At 30.8% G+C, this 22287-nt stretch overlaps 2 protein-coding genes across 5 annotated transcripts; one reads left to right on the top strand and one right to left on the bottom strand.

The window, feature by feature from the left end:
- Positions 1-117: 117 nt before the first annotated feature.
- On the bottom strand, positions 118-5851 carry LOC119689695 (probable serine hydrolase). The gene is made up of 3 exons (XM_038104582.1): positions 5654-5851; positions 4966-5040; positions 118-1064 (listed from the first exon to the last, which is right to left on the bottom strand). The coding sequence occupies exons 1-3, from the start codon at positions 5739-5741 to the stop codon at positions 217-219; spliced, it is 1011 nt and encodes a 336-aa protein (XP_037960510.1). The 5' UTR covers positions 5742-5851; the 3' UTR covers positions 118-216.
- Positions 5852-8106: 2255 nt separating this feature from the next.
- Positions 8107-21848, top strand: LOC119688028 (regulation of nuclear pre-mRNA domain-containing protein 2). 4 transcript variants are annotated; one of them, XM_038102642.1, is made up of 13 exons: positions 8107-8683; positions 11446-11572; positions 11659-11812; positions 11868-11972; positions 12033-12167; positions 12240-12401; positions 12459-12564; positions 18360-18929; positions 18986-19089; positions 19143-19253; positions 19311-19365; positions 19595-19702; positions 21053-21848. In XM_038102642.1, the coding sequence occupies exons 1-13, from the start codon at positions 8533-8535 to the stop codon at positions 21727-21729; spliced, it is 2565 nt and encodes an 854-aa protein (XP_037958570.1). In that variant the 5' UTR covers positions 8107-8532; the 3' UTR covers positions 21730-21848. The 4 variants fall into 4 exon arrangements, with proteins under 4 accessions (XP_037958570.1, XP_037958569.1, XP_037958568.1 ...); XM_038102641.1 differs by having other exon boundaries at positions 11868-11978; XM_038102640.1 differs by having other exon boundaries at positions 11868-12167; positions 19152-19253.
- Positions 21849-22287: the final 439 nt, after the last annotated feature.

Below are 22287 nucleotides of genomic sequence, written 5' to 3'. Positions count from 1 at the left end.
TAATTTACATTACTGGAATTTTTTTTTATTTGATCATTTTGACATATTGAATTATAATTTTATATTATATTACATGTATCCCACCAAAAAATACAAATTATTACTTATTGATTCTACTTTCTCATATAGGTATTTTGTTTATTTTAATATTAACATTAGACATCATATTAACTATTATTTCCTATGTGAATGTGAATGTAAATATAGATAGCCTCTTCAGTGATTTAACAGAAAACTATTAATATGTGGTGCCACTCGTTCTGGCGTCACCAGATGCAAGTGATGCGTTCCAGGTATCGTTTTATAAATCACAAGTTCTGCGTTTTGTCTTAGTGTGCTAATTACCTCTTCGTATACTTGAGGATTTTCAAATTTCATGCCTGGATCTCCCCGTATATTAAGTACTTTGCAGTTTATTCGTTTTGCATATGCCATCACCTGATCAGCAGTAAACATTCCTAATAAACTTATTTTCAAACGTATATCTCGTGCAAAATGATAGCCGTCTTTGTTAAGATGAATTGGCGCTGGTGCCATACCACGTTTCATGAGTATCCTAACAGATGCTTCATCAACAGAACCCTCATACGCATCTAATACCAATTTAATCATTTCATTGTACGAATAACAAGGCATTTTGCTTTCTGGTAATTCTTCATAATCCAAAAATTTGTCCAGTGCCCAGCCAGTCATCTCAGCCTGACGTTCAATGCTGCGTACAGTAGGTCCAGCTATATCTATGTTTATCAATTTTTCAACCTCAGAAGGGAAACTCGCCGCATACATAAAAGTCAACGCACCACCCAAAGAATGACCCATTAGGGTAATTCGTTTCCAACCAAATTTTCGAACAATTCGCCTTATTAAGCATATGCCGTCCCAAAATATAAAATACTGCATACCTTGCGGATAATGTGAAGACTTACCATGTCCAGGTAAATCAATACAAAATACTGGAATATCTGCAGGCATTAGCGGACATAGACGATCAAATGTTCCACAATTATCCTGCCATCCATGTAGCGCTATTATTGGCTGTTTGTTGCGTGATCCCCACCATTTTCCTGCAAAGACAATATTTATATTATACTTATTTTATTACAATAAACAAAAATTTATAGTTTTTAATATATCATAAGCTTAATTAAGAACTAACTACATTTAACTAGCACAAATAAATATTTCTGGCTAACTTATGTCCTAAATAATAAAAATAAAAAATAATGTTTCTGTATTTTCCTAAATTAACTAAACATAAAAGTTGTGGTTTTGATGATTCTTAAAATTTAAAGGAAAATTAAGTACTTAGACGGCTTTAATCTCATCGCAAAATCATTGAAAGATAAGTTAACTCAATCTCATTATACAATTAATTAACAAATTATTTGATTTGTCAAATAATTGCCTTATAGCCAAATTGTCAGTTGGCTGATGAACGCTGATTCTAGGTTTCAAATTTGGCAGGGCACGAGTTCAACCCTTGGTATTTGCGTCTCAAAAAATTATTTACGAATAAAAAAAATACAAGAAATAATTCCAAGAACACTGATGATGGGTATTTACTCGAACCAGCTGTATGGTCAGCCAAAAACTCAATTAATTAAAATAATAATAAAAATAAATTTTTGTTGTTGTAGTTTATTACTTTTCGAAAAACCTCTTTACAAATAATTTGATGCTAAAGGCATTTGATACAAACCAAATACCACTAAACATGAGCTCATTGCATATCGTAACAAAACTTCCATATTATAACATTTAAACGAGCCCGCTGGGACCTTCTTGCGAGATCCCTTTGGAAGGTGTCGAACGACACCTGGTCATCGATAATGACGAGTGGCTCCGGGACGTAGACCCGGCCACTCTTGGAACCATTACACATAGTATACTTAATCAGATATAAAGTTTAATGCAATAAACTTGTCTTTATAGGCATTGCAACATGGATTAAATTCAAAAGTTAGCATCCCATTACTTTTAGTTTTAATAAACAAAGTCTAGCGCAGTTTTGACTTTTCAGACAAACCCCTTCTGACAACGAATTTTAGTAGTATCAGCTATTTTGACAATTTTTTCCGTTAAGCTATATCCGGGCTTAGATATAGAAATTAGACTTTTTACATGGATCACACTAATAAAAAAAACAACACATGCTATCTAATAGCAAATATTATATAAAATTATTACATTGATTACAGAAACAGTAAGTAACAATAAGAACTCATCGTGTAACAATTTAATAATAAGCAATATCTCTACTCATTGTTAATCGTTTTCATGCAGAAATGTCTAATTTCAAGGCCCGATATTTTTAAAAAACTATGCTCTATGGAAATATAGGACAGTTAAAAAAAATAGCTTACTAAAATCCATTGTCAAATGGGTATGTTTGAAAAACCAGAATCTAGTCAAGCCCGGATACATCCGTTAAATTTATAAGTAATTAAATATCAGAGCAATATTAATTTCGAATAAAAAGTATCACTAACTTAGTGTACACATATGTTTCCATAGTCTAATAAATGTGGCTTACATTTATTTAGTGGTTCCTAATAGAAGTAATGTGACTATTGTTTTTGGATGTCATCGTTTGATATAAAATTAAGAAGCACTTGAGAGACCTGAAAAAAAACAAGTTGCAATGAATAACATTCAGTTCGAGAAATTATTTCGTTAATCGAGATTTTAAGAATATAACATTTTTGGGAATCATAATATATTAATAGTAAACATTTTTATTTTAACTTTTAAATTAAATTTACAAATAATAATAAAATGCATGACGAAAACGTTTCAGCTATTAATAATATTTTCTAACATATTTTCATATATATACATATATGGGCGTAGCCAGGATTCAGGGCAAATGGGGGTAGTATTCCCGCATAAAAGCAGTGAAGATAAAAAAATTATTTCATCACTAAAATAATCAATGAAGTTCTGCTAGTTTCAGGAACGGTCCAATCTACGGAATCACTCATAGTTATTGCTGTTTTTTTTTATTATCTATTTGGATTCAAAAAACAAACTATATGAAAAATATGTGAAGTGGGATGGGAATAGAGGTGAGTATTAGGTGGGATTATAAAGCCTAACCTTAGTTAAGGTTAATGAATCTAGCCATCTTAGTAATATAAATGAACAGAATCGAGATTACGTGTGCATTTGGACAAAAAAAAACAGATAAGCGTTGTTTTGTTGAGTAGATATACAGTTAGATGTCACGATTGATAAGAATAAGTTAGAGTGGCGGCCTTGCACTCAAAGCTTACTTGAATTTAAATAATAGCTCGTTATGAAACGCTTCACATACGCAGACTACAGCGTACGAGCAATGCCGAAGGGAACGATAATCCCATTAAAGTAAAAGTGGACAAGTACCTAATCTTTAGGGACTTGTATATTTTGAAGCCTTGCATATTTTAAATCTTCTTATAGCCCGTAAAAAGCACTGGCACATGAGGTGGAGTGTAATTTTCTCCTCATTCATAGACCCACAACTACGACAGAAATCATTATAGAGTAAAGATCCTACATTGGTGACAGACAAATTCTATGCATGGCAAGGAACTATTAACCTCGTGGCTATATATGTAATCCAATTTAATAAGTACGTTTCATGCTGCACGTAAGAGACATATTTCATTTTGATAGATTTTAAATGATGACATTTACCTGGAAGAACAACGTCTCCCTAGGATGTAAGAATTGTCCTAACTCAATTGAGATCCGAATACAGCCGGTGCTATACAGTTACTTGTTACGCATAAACGTGTTTATACCTAATATATGCCCAAACTGCAGCACTACTACCCATGACGTCGCCCATCGGTTTTCCTGTCCTACAACACACACAAACCTCCGTCCAATTGATTTTTGGACCCACTCCATTGAAGTGGCTAGGTTTCTGTGTCTGAATTTAATTAAATAGCACCCAGCCAATCTACCCTTTATTATCCATCACCTCCAACTACTACCCATCCACTTCTTCACCCATGTAATCGTCTTGTATAACTTTCATGTTATCTGCTTACAGTTATCAACGGAATACAACACTTCTCATTTCGCCCTCCATCACCCCCAACCACTTCCCATTTACTTTTTCACCCATGTAATCGTCTTATAAACCTATTCATGTTATCTGCTTACAGGTTCTCACGGTTTACAACAACGACTAAGAATCGCTGATGACCACCAATCGAACTAAAACAATAATAACATCAAATTCTGTTCAATATCTATTATATCATTTATTGTTCGAAAAATATATAAAACATGTCCCCCTTGATTATGATCGATTATGAGGATATATATTGCATTTGTTAAACGTTTTTAATTGAGCAACCTAAGTTTACCCACAAAAATTATACGACAGTCTAATATCACGAGATAACTGAATCATTGAAATCTGTTTCATTTGCTGGCCGAATACGTTATCAGTGGTAAGCGAAAATTTGTTTTCATACAATTAAATTTTAAAAAACTTAATTTACATTGTGATAAGATATATTGTTCGGTAATCTACCAATCATAATCATTAGTCAGCTAAAAAAAAAGATTTGATGGAAATTAACAATTTAAATTTATTTATTTATGCTTGAAAAGGTAAACTTTGAACTATCGAAACGTGCAGTTCGCAGACACCAACGTCATTGAGTATTTAACTATTTTGCATAAAATAATTAACATATTTATGAGCTGATATGCATTATAAAGTATAAAAATTACAAACTATTTTTTAATTAGTATGTATTGTATAAAATATTGATAGATATCTTCACTTATACTAAAGTTTCCCTGATCTGCCATATTTTATCATTATAAAAGGTTATTTACCTTATAAAAGGTAAAGACAATATAAATGATTTTTAGGTCATTTAATTGCGCGTAAACCTATTCATTATATTAGTAATAGTTCTGTTCAGAAGCAACAACCTTATGAATATACACATAACAAAAACTCACCCTGCACTGTTCCCCAAGGCACTTCTATAGATATTTCCTCCCAAGAGTCGTCTGTTCGATGAATCTCTTTTTTATCTGAAAAAGCACAAAGAAATTAATTATGTGATATACAACGAAAAATTTAATAGATTTTATAATTTTTTATATAAAACAAACCGAAACTAATTAATAAATTATATGTGTAAGTTGAAGTCTGTGTTCAACAAGTATGTTTAACAAATATATATAATTAATGCAGCTTTTGTCATAATTTGACTGTTTGCAAACTTTGAACTCTAACGAAGGGGCTTTCGAAATTATGCAGAAAAAAATTTTGTATTAAAAAAATAATATAGTACGCAAATACCACATTACATGAATAGTAGTCTTACATAACTATACAATTTGTTAATTTGAATACTTCTTATTGTATTTTAGCTCTTGATAAATATATAATTTAAATCCATTGAAGCTAACAACATTTAAATTGCCGCTTGACCACTTAGGCGCATAGAGAAAATTTTAATTACATAGAAATAAAAAATATTTAAATATAATTACATGTGTACAAATTAATAACAAATAATTACCAGACTTCGTTTAACATATTCATTACATGGTTTTGTACTATTATAGTTTGATATAATAATTAATTACGGACTGATTTGTATTGATTGTCATGTTGATGCACCATACATTTTTCACTTACTCGTCGTAATGTTTTCATTTAATCCCTTGATACTGCCATTAATGTGGTTTGCCATTTTTTTGTCAATTGTGAAATCTACTCGTTCCATTACTCAAGCACCTCCGACCAATAAACACAACAAACTTGATTCATTTGCTGGTACAATCAGCTGTGTCCAGCTAAAGCGAAATTGTACAAAATCAACAACGAAAGAAATCAGACCATTTGAACGAAGAGTGAAAACTAAACGAAAATGCAAACATAAACTACCTAAAATAGTGCTGCCCTGAACTAATATTCCGCTAAACCAAAGAACAATTAACAAGAACGAAATTCTATTGCAAACTAGTGCCGTTTTCGATTAATAAATCTGAGTTGTAAAAAGCAATATTAAGTCTAATTTAAACAAATTCGCATCACTTTTAAACTATTTAAAATCCATATGTTTTTTGTTGTGTTATGTACAATATAAAAAATAAAAATTGTAAACTCTAAAAATTAATTAATCTAAATAATATATAACAAAATGACTATCAGAAGAGCAATTGTAAGTATTTTTATCTTATATACTTAGACCGTGTGCGAGTTCAAGTAAATTGATGGAATATGGAGGGAAATACTATATTATGTCGGTATGACAGCTAATGTTGGTATTCACCAGAATTTTGAGTAGGGTAAATTAGATAAAAATTAGGTGTTACCATTGTGAAAATTTTATAAAATGTTTAATAAATAAATAAATAAATTTGAAAACTTTTAACGGAAAAGTAATAAAAAAGTGCAATAAATAAGTGTACATAAGTGCATAGGAAAAAATTTTTAGGAAATTTCAATTTACTCAAACTCGTACACGACCGTAAAATACAACAAACTGAAATCCAATTAAAGCCATACTTATAGCTGATACGGACACGCATCCGAAGTTCTTTCAGACTTCCAAATCTTTCCTTTATTATGCCAAAGCAGTACTCAACACGTACTCAAAATGAGCTATGTCGCAAATTTAAATCAATTCGGTAATCTCTACTCATTTGATGCGCATTATTTCTATATGGTGTTAATATATATTCTGATAAAGGATATGCTGAATTACCCGCAATCCATTCTCCATGCGAAAAAAAATTTTCTTTTGTTTATAAATTGAGCTATAACGATATATTTTTACATCATGCTAACTACCTGGATGACCTACTACAATATGTCGAACTGCAGCTTATAATCTTATAATCAATTTGACAATTTGAGCTTTAATGGAGTGCACGTGATGTTGGGAAAAATAAGTTGTGTGATTGTTAACGGGACTTTCAGCCAACTTTATTACCAACGCAGAAAGGTAACTCAGCTCGTGCATAGTTGCTGGGAACGTTCACATGCATTAACATATAATTTCAAAATAGTCTTGAAAACGATGCGTGTTATATTCATTATCGTTCCATCATCTTCTATTCCAAAAATTGCTGTAATTTTTTTAATGGATCGCTTTGACCAGTTGATCCTAATCTGAACAAAACTACTGAAACTTGTAGTTCTACAGGAAATTGTTTAGATGAATTCAATTTAGTAAACTCTTCAACGTTAGCTAAAAGATTTATAATTTTGTGGAATTGTAGTCACCTAACTCGTAGCATTTGTCGCAATCAATTTTCATCAATAGTCGTGAGAACATCAGTGGACCATTCAATAGATTTTGGAACCATTGACGAAATTCCACGACGGCACAAAAGCACTGTGGAAATTTCTTCTCTTAAATTAACTGAAATGTCACTTATTACATCGTCATCTAGTTAATTTCTAATTTTCGTATGAATATAAATGTACTGCTTTATTATACATATAACTGCAATCTATGGGCAATCTAAATTACCCATTAATTCCAAAACAGCAAAATCCAGCACAGTATTCAATATGCCCTGGCCATTTATTCGGAGGCCGCTTAAAATAATTTACAAATCATTTTGTATTTCATTATAGTATGTTTATATAAAATAATTTGTAATGTAATGTTGTCTTTAAGATTCTAAAAGTTGTTGTTAGGCTTTAATTTAAAGTGATTCAATAAATACATATTGTTTAATAAACAAAAAAAGTATTCAATATATTTTGTTTTTCACTCAATATATATCTTGGCATCGTTAAAATTATGCATATCGGTTCTGACTTATGTACTACAAGTATATGAATACATAAACAAAAATCAGCTGTTCTAAATATATGCAAAACTAATATGCACAAAATGCATTCACTATTATTTGAGTTTGTAATGATGCACAGACATCCTAAATACCTTTAATAAAACGAATAATAATAATATGAGATATTTTCCAAATATACACATTATATATAATTAGGAGTAGATTTTTTTTTTGCTATGTGAATACTATTTTAAAAATGACGACAGCGAAAAGTCAGTCGTCGCATATTTTGTCCAATGCAAATGCAACCTTGGTTAATTTATTAAATACTCAGTAAAGAATGGAAATAATATGGCGCTTGATTATAGAAGGCACGCGGGTCTATATTTTTACCAAAAGTTCGTAATGTGTAGATGTTAATAAATTCCCCATTAAGCAAATAAAGAATTGATCTAATACGATATCGGGATTGCCTAACAAATTGTTAAAAACGAAAGAAAATATAAAAACGGTTGACAAAGCGCAAAGTGCTCTTTTCACCACACTGTCAACAAAATGACAGAATTGTGGGAAAACAGAAACGCGGAATAATAAAACTAATGGCAATACAAAATAAAATAAAATTGACTTAATACGTATTACTATCGTCAAATTGTAAAAATAGTGCTTGAGAAAAACAAATAACTTATTCTCTGGTATTAGCACAATTTTGACGAATGCGGGAACCAAAATCAAAGGCTGCAGCCATCGTACGTTCGCATTAATATAATGACTGAATTTGAGGAAGGACTATTCGAGAAACGTTTAGAAGGCTTAAAAGACAGCCAAGAAGGAATACAGCACTTATCGACATGGTGTTTGACCCATAGAAAATTTCATAAGAAAATCGTAGCTTCCTGGCTAAATGTGTTTAAAAAAGGTAGACAACATCAAAAACAAACAATTCCCACACAAAAAAAAAATACATTTAAAGCAGACCTGAAAATTATGCTTAAATGATTATTTGTACTAAAGTTCGCTTTATTTGCTATATTTTTAATTTTTGGTAAATGTATAAAATAATTTATTTTTAAAAACAAGTTAATTACTATTTAAATATGAATATGGAAAGACTTAACAAAGTTACAAAGTAAATAGTGAATCTATTGTGCTACTGCCACTTAACAGTTCAGTACCTGCTAATATTAAAAATATTATATTATACGTAATTAATATTTTGTAATAAATGCTGAAGTAGGTTTTGAAATAGCACATCCCACACATCACAGCTTACTTCTTTTAGTTGATTTTTTGAATCATTTTGGCTGTTATATGAAAGATAATGAACTATCGAATTTTAAGTAAAGTACAAGAAACTTTGACAAAACTGTTTGTTTACTATATAAACAATATCCATAAACCTCTTTCCATTTACTTAGAAATTAACACGTAAATAATTGTATAATCCTTTACTAGGAAAAGATTGACTATCATGGATATGAGACTACTCAAATTTCTCATAGTTCTACCATTAAGTCGTTTTCGACACTGACAACGGATAGTTTAAATTATAATGGGCATTTGGCAATACTCGAAACAGCTCTATGGTCAGCCAAATATTCAATTAATTGATAAAATATTAAAAATTTATTATTGCGATTTAACACTATTCGAAATTGTTTTATATTATACTGAAAACAATAGTTTCTATTAAGAATTTAGTTTCTTTCGTCGAAACGGACGTTAAAAATCAATTTAATATTAAATTATAAATCGCATTATTATTTCTAATTATGAACTTTTCGAGTTTTTAATATAATTTATATATTTTAAAATTGTATGGAAATGTCTAAGTCTTACAAAAAGTTTACGAAAATATAGGATTGGTTGAAATCCTAATTTTTCAGATGTTATATGGACGCTACTATTTCTGGGAACCCTATTATTCGCTCGAATTTGTAATCAAATTGTTGTTGCCTGTAGTAGTTATCCTTTCATTAAAACTTTATTAATACCAAAAGAGTTTTATATCCCTTTCATCTATACGATAATTGCCCAATTTTAGTTATTTTTTAACCATTAAATGTATATTAATTTGTTAAATGCTTTAATTGTCTAATTGTAAAATATAAAGTATTTTTCCTAATGTTTTCTGAACTCTTATTCTAAAATCACACAATAAAAATGTGCAAATGAAGCGACAGGCTTATGATTAATTTTAGTAACCATTTTAGTCAATTTCAATATTATCCATTATATTTCAATATTTTAAACTTTGAATATTTACTCTATAAAATATTTTGGAACATGCTCCCTTCGGGTATCTTTGGGCCATTTGCTGTTGGTGTCAGTATGCAGCACTTGGTCATCTTGGAACGATTGACTCCAAAATATACAAAAATAATATATTTTCTTTACTTTTTTACGTATTTTTTTTACTTATTATTTATATATTTTATTTACTTATTATTAATTTATTTTATTTACTTATTATTTATTTATATTATTAACTTATTATTTATATACTTTACTAATATAGAATATTTTTTTATTTAAGGTATTGTAATAAAAAATAATTACAATGTTTAATTCAAAATTATAAAAATCTAAAAGGATATGTACATAATCCAAAAAACAAAGCTATGCTTTAAAAAGCTTTGTTCAATTTTATCTGACGTGTGACTGCGTAATAGAAAGACATGCTATGAAGCTAGGTTGACCTTATAATGACTTTTGTCAAAGTTGTGGCTCTGAGAATGAGGAGGAGGAATAACTATCCATAGCTATAAGAAGATTTTAAAACGTCATAACTCCTCTTCTTACCGACCTAACCAGGCTTTCATCCTGCAAAATTAGGGACTAAGCCAAATTTATAGAACTGTCAGGTTGGTTCACCTTTCCCTAATGGCAGTGTTGTGCCTTTCGGTGTTGATCGTCCATCAACCTCTAGATGGCACACATACAAACGCTCATCTGTGGTACTACAACGGCCATTATTTGAGCCTAAGTGAGCTTTGGAAACAAGGCTGCCATTCCAACCTCAGCTATTTAATTCAAAAAAAGTTACTCTATAAATAACCGTGTGTACAAATCGTAATCCTTATATTAATAGAAATTCGAGCTTTCAACAAATTTGTATAAGTTCTGATGAGGGCTTTGGTCGTTTTAACGCTCAGAGAGTAAAAGATCGATTGGAGTTAAGTTTGTGTGTACATTGGAACAGCAAAACAGGTGGTCGACCTTATGGATGGTGGAGCTGTAGTGGAGGTGTACGTTTATATTCCACCCCACTGATGTTAGCTTCATGGCAATAGGTATCGATATATTCATGATCTACAGAAAGGGATCGATGGACGGAAGGGATGCTTCCAATAAGCAGACATGTATATTGTTGTTGTTTTTGTAATCCACTGGAACTTAAAAGCAGATAAAATGAAAAGGTTTACAAGATGAGTACATGGGTAAGGATGTGGACTGGTGATAGTTGCAGGTAGGGGGGCGAATAAGGGAGAATGGTAAGGGATTTCACAAACAGATGTGCATGTCGTCAGTTTTGCTTAAGGTGTATTTCTAAGTCACACTTTAGTCGCTATAAATGTTGAAAATAAAGTGTACATTTTATAACGTTTTAATATTTTTTTTATTGCTTTAAGTTTTGTATAAAAATTGTTTTAAATAAATCATTTTTAATTTATATTATAGTGAATATTGAACATAGACTTACACTATTCTACTTAGCCAATGATGTTATTCAATATAGCAAAAGGAAAAAGTATGAATTTGTCGAAAGTTGGGCAACTGCATTACAAAAAGCCACAACGATGGTCAGGTATATATGGAAAATATGTTTGCATATACATTTATATATGAATATATATATATATTCATTTAAATAACATAATTCATTTTTTACAGAGATGATAAAGTCAAAAATAAAATACTGAGAATATTTCATATATGGGAAGAACGCGATGTATATAATGAAGAATACTTGAGTGATTTAAGAGGGTTATTAAATATAAAGCCCCTTAAAAAAACTCGCAACCCGATAGATATATCAGATTTTCAGGTATGTATGCATCTTAGAGATAATATTTTGATAGTTAATTTTTACTTCATTGCAGCATACGAACATTGTTGGTAACATTCGAGAATGTATGGCTTTGTCAACTTGCACAGATAAGAGTTTCAAAAATATTCCCAAAGGACCTAATTATGATTCTGATGATGTAAAAGTAAAATTAAGAGATAAACGAGATGCTGATGATATAATAAGAAATATTTTACAGTCTATACATTGTTTGGAAATCTATAACTCTAACTTGTTAATCGAAATTAATAGTAGGAAGGCATTACTTTCTAATTTGGAAACAGCTATTAAGTTCTATACACATCAGCGAGGCGAAGTCAAAGTTGTAGTCAATGTAAGTGAAGTTATATGAGTTAACTATTTTATAATACTATTTATTCTATTGTTTTATGTGAATATGTATTAGGCATATAAAAACTTTGGATCTCGAGTAAAACAAGTAAAAAAAAAACTGGACGATATATTACCGAGTTTGTGTAGTCCTATACCATCGCCTGATATCGATGCTCCTTCGCCAGAACGAGATGCAGATTTGCAATTACCTGATGAACAGTCATCGATATCAATAGTAAATTTATATATAATTTAATACCGAACCAAATTTTAACCAATTTTCTTTATTTAGAATATGATAAAAAGTACATTTAATGGATATACAAGTTATTTAGACGGAAATTTACCATTTGATATAAATGATTTCAAAAGTGATGACATCGCATCAAAAACTCCAAGTAATAAAAATGAGAAGTATATTAAATTAGTATTATATCATATAATATACTATAATATATATAGTAATTTATTATATAATTATATTTATAGCATTCACGTTTAGGTTTGGATTAATACTAGTTTTTAATTATTTAATTATAATTTATAAATTAACAAGCTAACTTTACTATTATACTCTATTATTTTCTACTCTTATACAAAACTTATTATATTTTTATAAAAGCTTAAACTCTACAGCCCTCTTTTTCAGATGATAACTATACATCTATATAAATATGCACGATATACATTAGTAAGATATAAAATATAAATACATATATAATATAATTGCAAATCATTTTAAAATTATATATTTATTTATGTATTTATGTATTATAAATTATGTATTATAAATAATATATTATAAATTATATATTATAAATAATATATTATAAATTATATATTATAAATTATACATTATAAATTATATATTATGTATTATAAATTAAATATTATAAATTATATAATAATAATTATGAAATATTTATCAACAAATTATTATTAGGATGGATAAGTACCACTATCTAAATTCACATCCTCCTCCGTGGTAGTGACGGTTTACTAGTAAAACGAATCGCGTTTCCATTCCTCTACCTAACATAAATGTAGCTGGAGATTCTCCTGTTGTACAATGTTTCATAGTACGATAATCAAACAGAAATCTTTTGAGCACTATATCTAAACTACCTTTTTCACCAGAGCTCAAACTTGCTTCAAGCTATTTTTTAAAAGTATTAATAAAATTTTCGGCTTACCGATTTGTAGCTGAAAACCCTGGAGGTGTAAGAAAGTGTTTAATGTCATTATCTTTTAAAAATTGTCGGAATTCCCATGCTGTAAATTGGGTTCCATTATCACTATGGTATCCACTAAACCATATCTACAATATAACTCTTTTAATTTCTCAATCGTGAACGCCATTGTTATATGTTTGGTTTTACAAATTTCTACCCATTTGGAGCATATGCCTCGACTACAACTAAAATGTAAACGTTCCTCACTGGTCCGACAAAATCAATGTGAATGCGCGACTATACTGAGCTAGGCATTTGCCACGGAATTAATGGACTACCTTTTTACATAAAACACGGTTATATATAAGCTCTACTATATCTTTATCTATATTCGGCCAACAAACATAGAATCTAGCCAAAGCCTTCGTCTTTACAATGCCTAAATTAGACGTATGTAATTGTTTTAAAATATGGTTTTTCAATGTTCGAGGATTTACGCTTCTAAAACCCCATAATATACATCCGCACTCAATTGAAGGCTCTATATTTTTAGTTTGAAAAGACAAAAATATTTTGTCTTTTAATAAATGTAACTTTCCAGTTGCAATAGCGGCTATTACTGAACAAGGGTCGCGAGCAGTTTCTTGTGAAATGACTTTGAAATCTAAATTTAGTTCATTGTTTTTGGTTACAAAATTTATGTAACTATTATCATCCGTATCTACAGAAGGAGATGTAGCTTTGAGTATATGAGAAATATTATCTGTAAAATTTTCTGACTCCTTGACATATGCGATGGTATAATCAAACCTAGACAATGTCAAAGCGCATCGCTCAATACGAGCCGCTGCCATTACTAGCAGTCCCTTGTTTTCACCAAAAATTGATAAAAGTGGCTTATGATCAGTTTGCAAAATAAACTTATTTCCAAGCAGATGAAGTCGCAATTTAGTTACAAAAAATACTATGACTAGTGCTTCCTTTTGAATAGCACTAAATTTCACTCAGCTGTCGAAAGCGCTCGAGATACGAAAGCGACCGGTTTAATTGTACCATTAAAAAAACTGTGGGACAATGTCCAGGCTATAGCGACAATTAACGTATCCGTATAATATTAGGTTTACTAATAGCTCAAAAGACAGTAATAATAAAATAAATAATAAAATAATAAGTAATAAAAATCAAAAGCTAGTAATCTATCGGATGTTATTTCCTTTTTAAGATTTTCATAGACATGATGACATAATTCTGTCCACTTAAATTTAACAGCCTTTCGTAACAATGCATATAACGGCTAGTAATTAACTATTCCAATAAATGCGCGAACTTCAGTCAATTTTTTCGGTAATGGAGCATTAACGATTGTTAAAATCCCATCTTGATTTTTAGACAAACCATTTTTATCAATATCAAAACTTAAATAGGAAATTTTTTTCTTAAAAGATAACACACTTATTAGCGTCTAAACGCAATCTCTAATATTTCTAAAACTTTGTTGATGAAGTCACTATGTTCTTCAACACTATCTCCTGATCTAAGAATATCATCCATGTAATTAAAAAACGAACGCACCAGGTTTAACATTAAATGGTAACCAGATAATCTTAAAAACGCCTAAATGTGTACTGCATGCGCATAACCGTTGGGACTCTTCTACCAATTCAAGCTGATTGTACGCATTCGACAAATCAAGCTTGGTGAAGAAATGTCCTTTTAGAGAAGCAAATAGTTCTTTGATCTTATGTTACGGATATTTCACATTCAACAAGTGCTTATTGTTGTTCGACTTATACTGCTTGCAACCACTTTTTAAACACAACAACCTTAGCATGAATAACAGAAAGCAGATCTACAGCCAGATAATTAGAGCAGCACTACCTTATGGGTGTATCGCGTATAGCAAAGTTGCCGACTCTACTATCCAAAAGCTACAAGTTGCTTAAAGTCAGGCTCTCCGAAGGCTCTTTAAAGTACCATGGTACATCCGCACGAATGACATGCTAAGAGACCTTAGAATAGATCCGGTTAAAAAATACATAAGGGACAGAGCTCTGAAGCTATATGCGAAAACCGACAGGCTGCCCTACTTAGCACTATCTAATCTCAGAGTAAACACTAACCGCATGGGGCAGTGCGGAGATCTTAGATCAATCATTGAATAATAATGAAGATTATCAGGAATATTCAAATTGGTTAATGAGATGGGTGGGACTCTGCAGAATCCTCCCAGCTATCATAGAGTAAAAGTGCCCAGATGCACTAACTCGGAAAAGGCTTAACATAATATAACTTATAGTCGGCAAAAATGCGTAATTCACCGTTTGTCTTTAACACTGGTACTAACAGCGTACCCCAATCTGAATCTTTTATTAATTTTAGAACACTCCTCTTTACCACACTCCTCCTGAATCTGCTTTTCGATTTCTTTACGCCAAGCCAATGCCACTGACCTAGGTTTGCAAAAAACAGGTGTTGCGTCTTCTTTAAGACTCAACTTAACCTTATGCACATTGTACGTCCACAATTATTGCAGTTGCAATTTTAAAATTTGCGCATACGTTTTGGCTGCAGGCAGTAACCGACCACAGATGTCCCGCAGCAGTCCATAAACCTCCATTCCTATGTTTTTTAATAGGACCGTCCATTTAATTTTGTCGTCCTGACATGCCGTTTTAATAACATGGAAGTCTAAAATCTTCACCCAGTCACACCAACTGTCGATCTGCCGCCTAAACTCCCGCACACCTGAAGTGGTCGTAGTAGTAATACACTCATTTTCATTTTGCGTCATACCTATTGGATGAATTAATGATTTTTAATTAATAATTTAATTTAATAATAATAATAATTTAATTGATTTTGAAATCCTCGTCGCCAATATATTGTTTGACCGCAATTTATAAATCTATTTCGATAAGTTCAAATTTTTTGAATTTTTGATAAGATTGACGATTGTAACCAATATACATTACATATACATTATGTGCTTGCGAGCATATCCAAGTTTAAACCTAAGCATCTAAGTATATTAGGACTATCTAATTTTATTCAAGCCTTGTAAATATTAACATTACCTGTAAAAATTTGTAATCAATATTTAGTAAGCGAATTACATGATTAATGCTTTATATTTACCATAAATTTCTTTAAGATCGTTTATATCATATAAACTAACATATTAGTTTAGATACAAATATCACTATTACTTGTTATATATTGCTGGCAATTCTTGTTTGAAATGCAATTCGATATTATGATAAAAGATAGATTATATGCAAACTCAGGGGTTTTCTTTTGTAAAAATTAATTTGATTATGCCATCATTAGTTCCTAACTGCATTGAACTTAAGTTCACTTATGCGCTAAATAGCGACAAAGTTATACTGTTTAGGTTTGTCAAGTCTAGGGATTTTTAGTTTACATATCGCAAATCTTTGCGATTGTTTTTGTTTTTGTATTTTGTCCATTAAGTGAATATATTCTTCTTGTAGTCTGCAAGGATCTGCTTGTGTAGTCCCTTAGGGTGTGGTGTCGAAAGCGACGAATAGCTGCGAGACGTAGACCCAGCCGTTCTTGGAACCAACATATCTTATTATTGTAGTAATTAATATGAGACTCTTAATTTTTGAGTCCTTGTTAAAAGGACTGATTGGAACTTAATTTCCTAAAAAAACTAGTGGTTTTAAATCTAACCAGTCCCAGAATAAAATCATCATCAGAATTCATAACATGTAAACTAAAAAAAGTAAATTGTATATTCTGGTATATAATCTCGTCGGATGATTAGTTGAAGTCTTGTCAATCAAATTATGATAAATCCGTTGCACTTACTACGTCAAAAACGTGCAATAGAAAAGGTTGCTTCCCTTCTACTTGAATGGAGGGTGCGTGTCTTCTCAAATAGACAACATTCCTGCACTAAAATTTGGAACTTCTCTTTTTGAGGCGACTCTTTAGATCTGGTGTATGAACGGTGTCTCATCCGCAGTATCATAGCGGGCCATTATATGCGCTAAAGTGGTTTTGGCGGGTAAGACTGTGATTCCAACTTAAACTTACGTTGTCAATCAGTCTTATTGAAGTTAATATATTATATTAAATGGAAAAGACTGTAAAAAGTCGGAATACATTTGCGGTCGTGGAGAAATTTTCATTTGTAATAACTAAAAGTGAATTGTTCTATTATATTAATCTGAACTATTAAATTAGATGAATTGGTCTGCTTTCGAAATTTAATTAGCAATTCTCTTACTTAGCATGAGTATGATATGAGTATGATAATAAACATTATTTTATTATTCCTTAAAGCTTGTGCAAAATATCTTAATGATTATATGTTCTAACACTGTTCACCAGGAAATGTGAACGTTTCTTAGTTTGATTATTGGCTAAAAAATTAAATTAAATTAAAAAGGTTTAATTTTTAATTAACTCTTCTTCTATGAAGAGCGACGGTTTTTCTGTTCAATAAGAACTGTCCTAGCTCGTTTGAGATTTAGCTATGAGATGTAGCTATGTGCTAAACAGTTACTTAGCCCGCATAAACATGGTACTTCCCAATGCGTGCCCTAACAACAGCTCTACCCTCCATAGTTTCACCCATCTGTTTTTATTTTTCAATGCACACACAAACTTGACTTCAATCCATTTTTGAACTCGTCCATAGAAGTGACTAGTCTTTAATCCTGTTGACTTCAATTTAAATTCCACCCATTTCCTTTTTACTTCTAAATAATTTCCTCACCTCTCACACTACTATCACCCATCCACATCTTAACTCATGCATATAGATCATTGTGAGCAACAGAAACCACAACTTCATATAAGTATCAAAAATATCTATTTCTGTATCAGATATTTGATTTTTGCTAAATATTTGCAAAATCCTTTTCATGATTCATCCTTATTCTCACAGTGTAGGTTTTAAAATTGTTCAAACAAAAAATAAAATTAGGAAAAAAAAACTATGATGGCAGACTATGATAATAACATACGTCTTTCTCTGATATTTGTTCCATAAGGTCAGCCTATTGAAGTTATTAGTTCACGTTCTGATGATGAAAGTTTTAATTCAAGTGGTGAATACTACAAACCGGAACCACTCAGCACTTATCACAATCCTATGCCTGTGCCACCCGTTCAGTCTGAATACGCATCACTGGCACGAACACCCCAACAGTATAATAATGCGCAGTATAGCAGTGGTTACTCACCGCACGTTCCCACATATTCAACAAATAATTACAATAATAATAATAGTGAAAGCGGTTCTTATGGTACCTCAAATTGTTCAAATCTTGGAAAACCGCTAATGCCACCACCTCCGCCAATACTGTCAACATCAAGAACAGATGTAGGGAATGGTTCACAAACAAATACTTCAAATAACTTCAGTTCTTGGAATTTATCATGGACTACATCGAGCACTTTAGAAACTCCAGTTTCTCCCCCCCATTTTGAGCGTGAAGCTCATAGTTCTAATTCATCAACCATTGAATATACAGAAAACGATTCGGATTTAATATCTGTGCAAGATGTTGACCATCGCAAAGTTAATTTAAGTGCCACAGCTAAACTTGCATTAGGCAAAGGTTTGTTATATTAAAAGTTGAATATTAAATATGCTCAAAATTAACTTATTTCACAGATCCAAATCGACAGTTAGATATAGATCACAGAAACTTAATATCATTAACAGGATCACCTATATCGAGTGATGGTGATAAGAATTCATGGCTCTCTGCAGAACAAGTAAATATTTTGGATTTAAAAAGTGATAAAAGTCTTGATTGCTTATTTTTCAGAGTTTTCAGACAAATAAAACGGGCGATATAGATTATCGAACTGGACCAGCAAAAATTCAGAAGATGAATGAAGTCAATCATATATCCTCTCCCAATACTTCGCCTACTAAAGTACGTATAATAATCGTTAAGTAATAAAATATTATTTTAACCAATCTCTTTCCAAAGATACCTTCAATTATTTTAAACTTAAATAAATCACCTCCGCAAAGAAGCAATGCGAGTAAGTTTTAAAGCAAATTTAATCAAAATGAAATTAACACACAACAGAAAATACCATAAATATTTTTTTGGTGGAGATGACAAGGTTGCTGAATGTGAAATCCGGTTCAGTTTAAAAGCCAAATTACTATTTTGTGGCTTTTTCTAACACCTTTCAAAAACATTAAATTTTTTTTTTTCATTTGTTTTTATATTTTATTTCAATGTTTTTCAATTTATTCTAAAACTAGGTTCATCATCGGAATCTCAAAAGGAAGAAATCAGTGCACCGCATGATCCAATTGATATGGTTATTGATATGGATATGTCAGATGAAGATTTGGATGAAATTATAAGAGGTTGGTTTTTAAAAGTGTTTTAATTGACTGAATCCTGTTTTTCTTTAGATTTTATTTAATTATTTTTTTATGTTTTTCACACATATGGTGTACAAAGGGTATATTAAATTTATAGTAAAAAACAAGTTATCGGAAACCGTATACATTATTGATTTTATTTTAATCGAGTTAAATTATTATTTGTTAGTCTGTTAATATAAAATTAAAATTAAATGACCACGTTACAGGTGGAGGAATGATCTCCACCTCTAATACCTATTGAAATTTCCTATGCGAATACAAATTATATTGCATTCCCCTTACTCCTAACTTCTCAGAAATATTTCATTCCTAGATTCTTATAATATTCGCAATGCCGAGCTCTTATGTAGTACTTTAGTAAGGACTAGGAGTCCTTACATTCGTGTTAAATTAAATTGCAACATTTCTGTTTTTAAGTAGTTATTATTTTTTGTCTGACAGTGTTTTGGACTATGAAATCGGTTTACATGCATATTTAATTACAAATAAATCACATATTATATTATATTATCCTTACAGCTGAAAACTTAAGACTCTTAGGACTGCATTTTTAAAAATTTATTAGTAAACAAATGCATGTTATGCAGACAGTAAAATCCCAATAGTCAAGGTTATACTATTACTACTATTTTGATGGTTTTTATTAACATCCAATAGTGCGCAATACTGATTAGAGTAACGTGAAGAGATATATAAATCCTTATTACCGTGAAAACATTTTTAAATTTTTATTTTACTTTGAAGACAACAACAATATTGCATTTGATATGAACTTTTGTATTAATGAGCTCATTATTAATAAATCAGCTCATTTAGAGGAAAAATGTCGAATTCAACCCTTAAAAATAAATTTCCCTAAAAAATAAATGTTCATGTTAGCACATACAAAAAAAAAACATAATTAGTTTATAGCTTGGATACAATATGTAATGAATGGCTACTATTATCTGAAAAAGCGTTATTATATTATATAATATTATATATACACTAACATATTTTTGCAGTCATATAATGTATGTTGAAGATGTTCAAGTTAAAAAGTATTTACACTATTAGTCTTAATTATGTTTGTTATATATAAAAATGTTGGCACGATTCCGGTTTCCGAGCATACCCATTTCATAACTGATCTTAGTTGTTGTTGTGGTAACTCGCTGGCACCTGCTTGTAAAGTCCTTATTGGAGGTATCGAACGGTACTTGGTCACTAATTTATGTCAATATTGCTTCGTTTTCGATTTATTGCGCTTTAAATCTGAAAATAAATTATAAATAAATTTTTTAATAAATAATACGAAGTTTCGAAATTATTCTTATCTGATCTTTACAGAAGTAGCTGAACAAAATAAGCAACAAATTCCGTTTCCAGAACCATCAAGTGAAAACGAAGACTTATTTCAGGATGTTAAAGAAACTCAAAGTAATGCTACTGACAACAATCGTTCAGTATTATTAGAAACTCCCAATGAGTATGTGCCGCAAAGTATTTGGAACTCGACTACAGGAAACCAACCGAATACATCGAACTACATGGTCCAAAATTCAAATACAGAAATGCCATATCAACAGGACTGGAATCCCATGCATTTGGGTTGGAATGGTAATGGAAATAATACTGGTGCAAGTACAAGTGTGTGCGTACCGCCACCACCTAGACCACCTTTACCTTTCCAATTGCAATATGGAAACGGTAATGGGGGGGAATACGGTAACGATTACTGTACAGATTATGGATCTGATGAATATATGGGCAATGTTAATGATTATGGCTCCGAATATAGTAACGGAGTAGGAAATGGTATAAATGATGGCAGTACTCCACGAGGTCGTGGACGCGGCTGGGTAAACCCATCACAATATCAATACCGAGGATATAGCCCACGTGGAAATCGCGGCGGTCAGCATAACGCTAGTCCATTTGCCTATCGTGGCATGCGAATGAATAACAACACACCACGCGGCGGTTTCCGCGGTAAATTTCGGGGAAATATAAATCCGTGGTCATAGATGTTAATAAGTTCAAAAAAAGTCTACATCTAAAAGAGCATTATCCATTATTTGCATAATTTATGTAATACAAATACGTTCTAATATTTTAAATTAGATAATAAAGGTCACTCGATTAACCCGTTTTAAGTAAATTAGTATATAGTATATATAGAACATGTGTTAGTTTTTAAGAAATCCTTGAAACGAAGAAGATGGAAAATATTATGTATTAATTTATTTTAATGAATATACATTTGTATTATATATTCGTACGTACACATTCAATGTTAGTTGTAATTTAATTGAAGCAAAATTTGTTAATTATTTTCTAAGAAAATTGTAATTTCTTTCTCTCGAAATTGTGAATTGTTTTAAGTAATTTTTTTTTTTATAAAATATCTGAATTTTTTTTTTTTAAATTGCACATATAACAAAAGTTTAGTTATTAATATAATTATTTGTATGCATTATATTTTAATTGTTTATAATTACAAACAAAAATTGCTACCTATTAGTTTTAAAACCTATTCAATTGACAAAACAAAAAAACAAAGATATATGCCAATTTTATACTGA

Source organism: Teleopsis dalmanni, chromosome X (genome assembly GCF_002237135.1).
Source record: "Teleopsis dalmanni isolate 2A chromosome X, ASM223713v2, whole genome shotgun sequence".
Lineage (NCBI taxonomy): Eukaryota > Metazoa > Arthropoda > Insecta > Diptera > Diopsidae > Teleopsis > Teleopsis dalmanni.
This window is presented reverse-complemented; position numbering and strand designations above follow the sequence as displayed.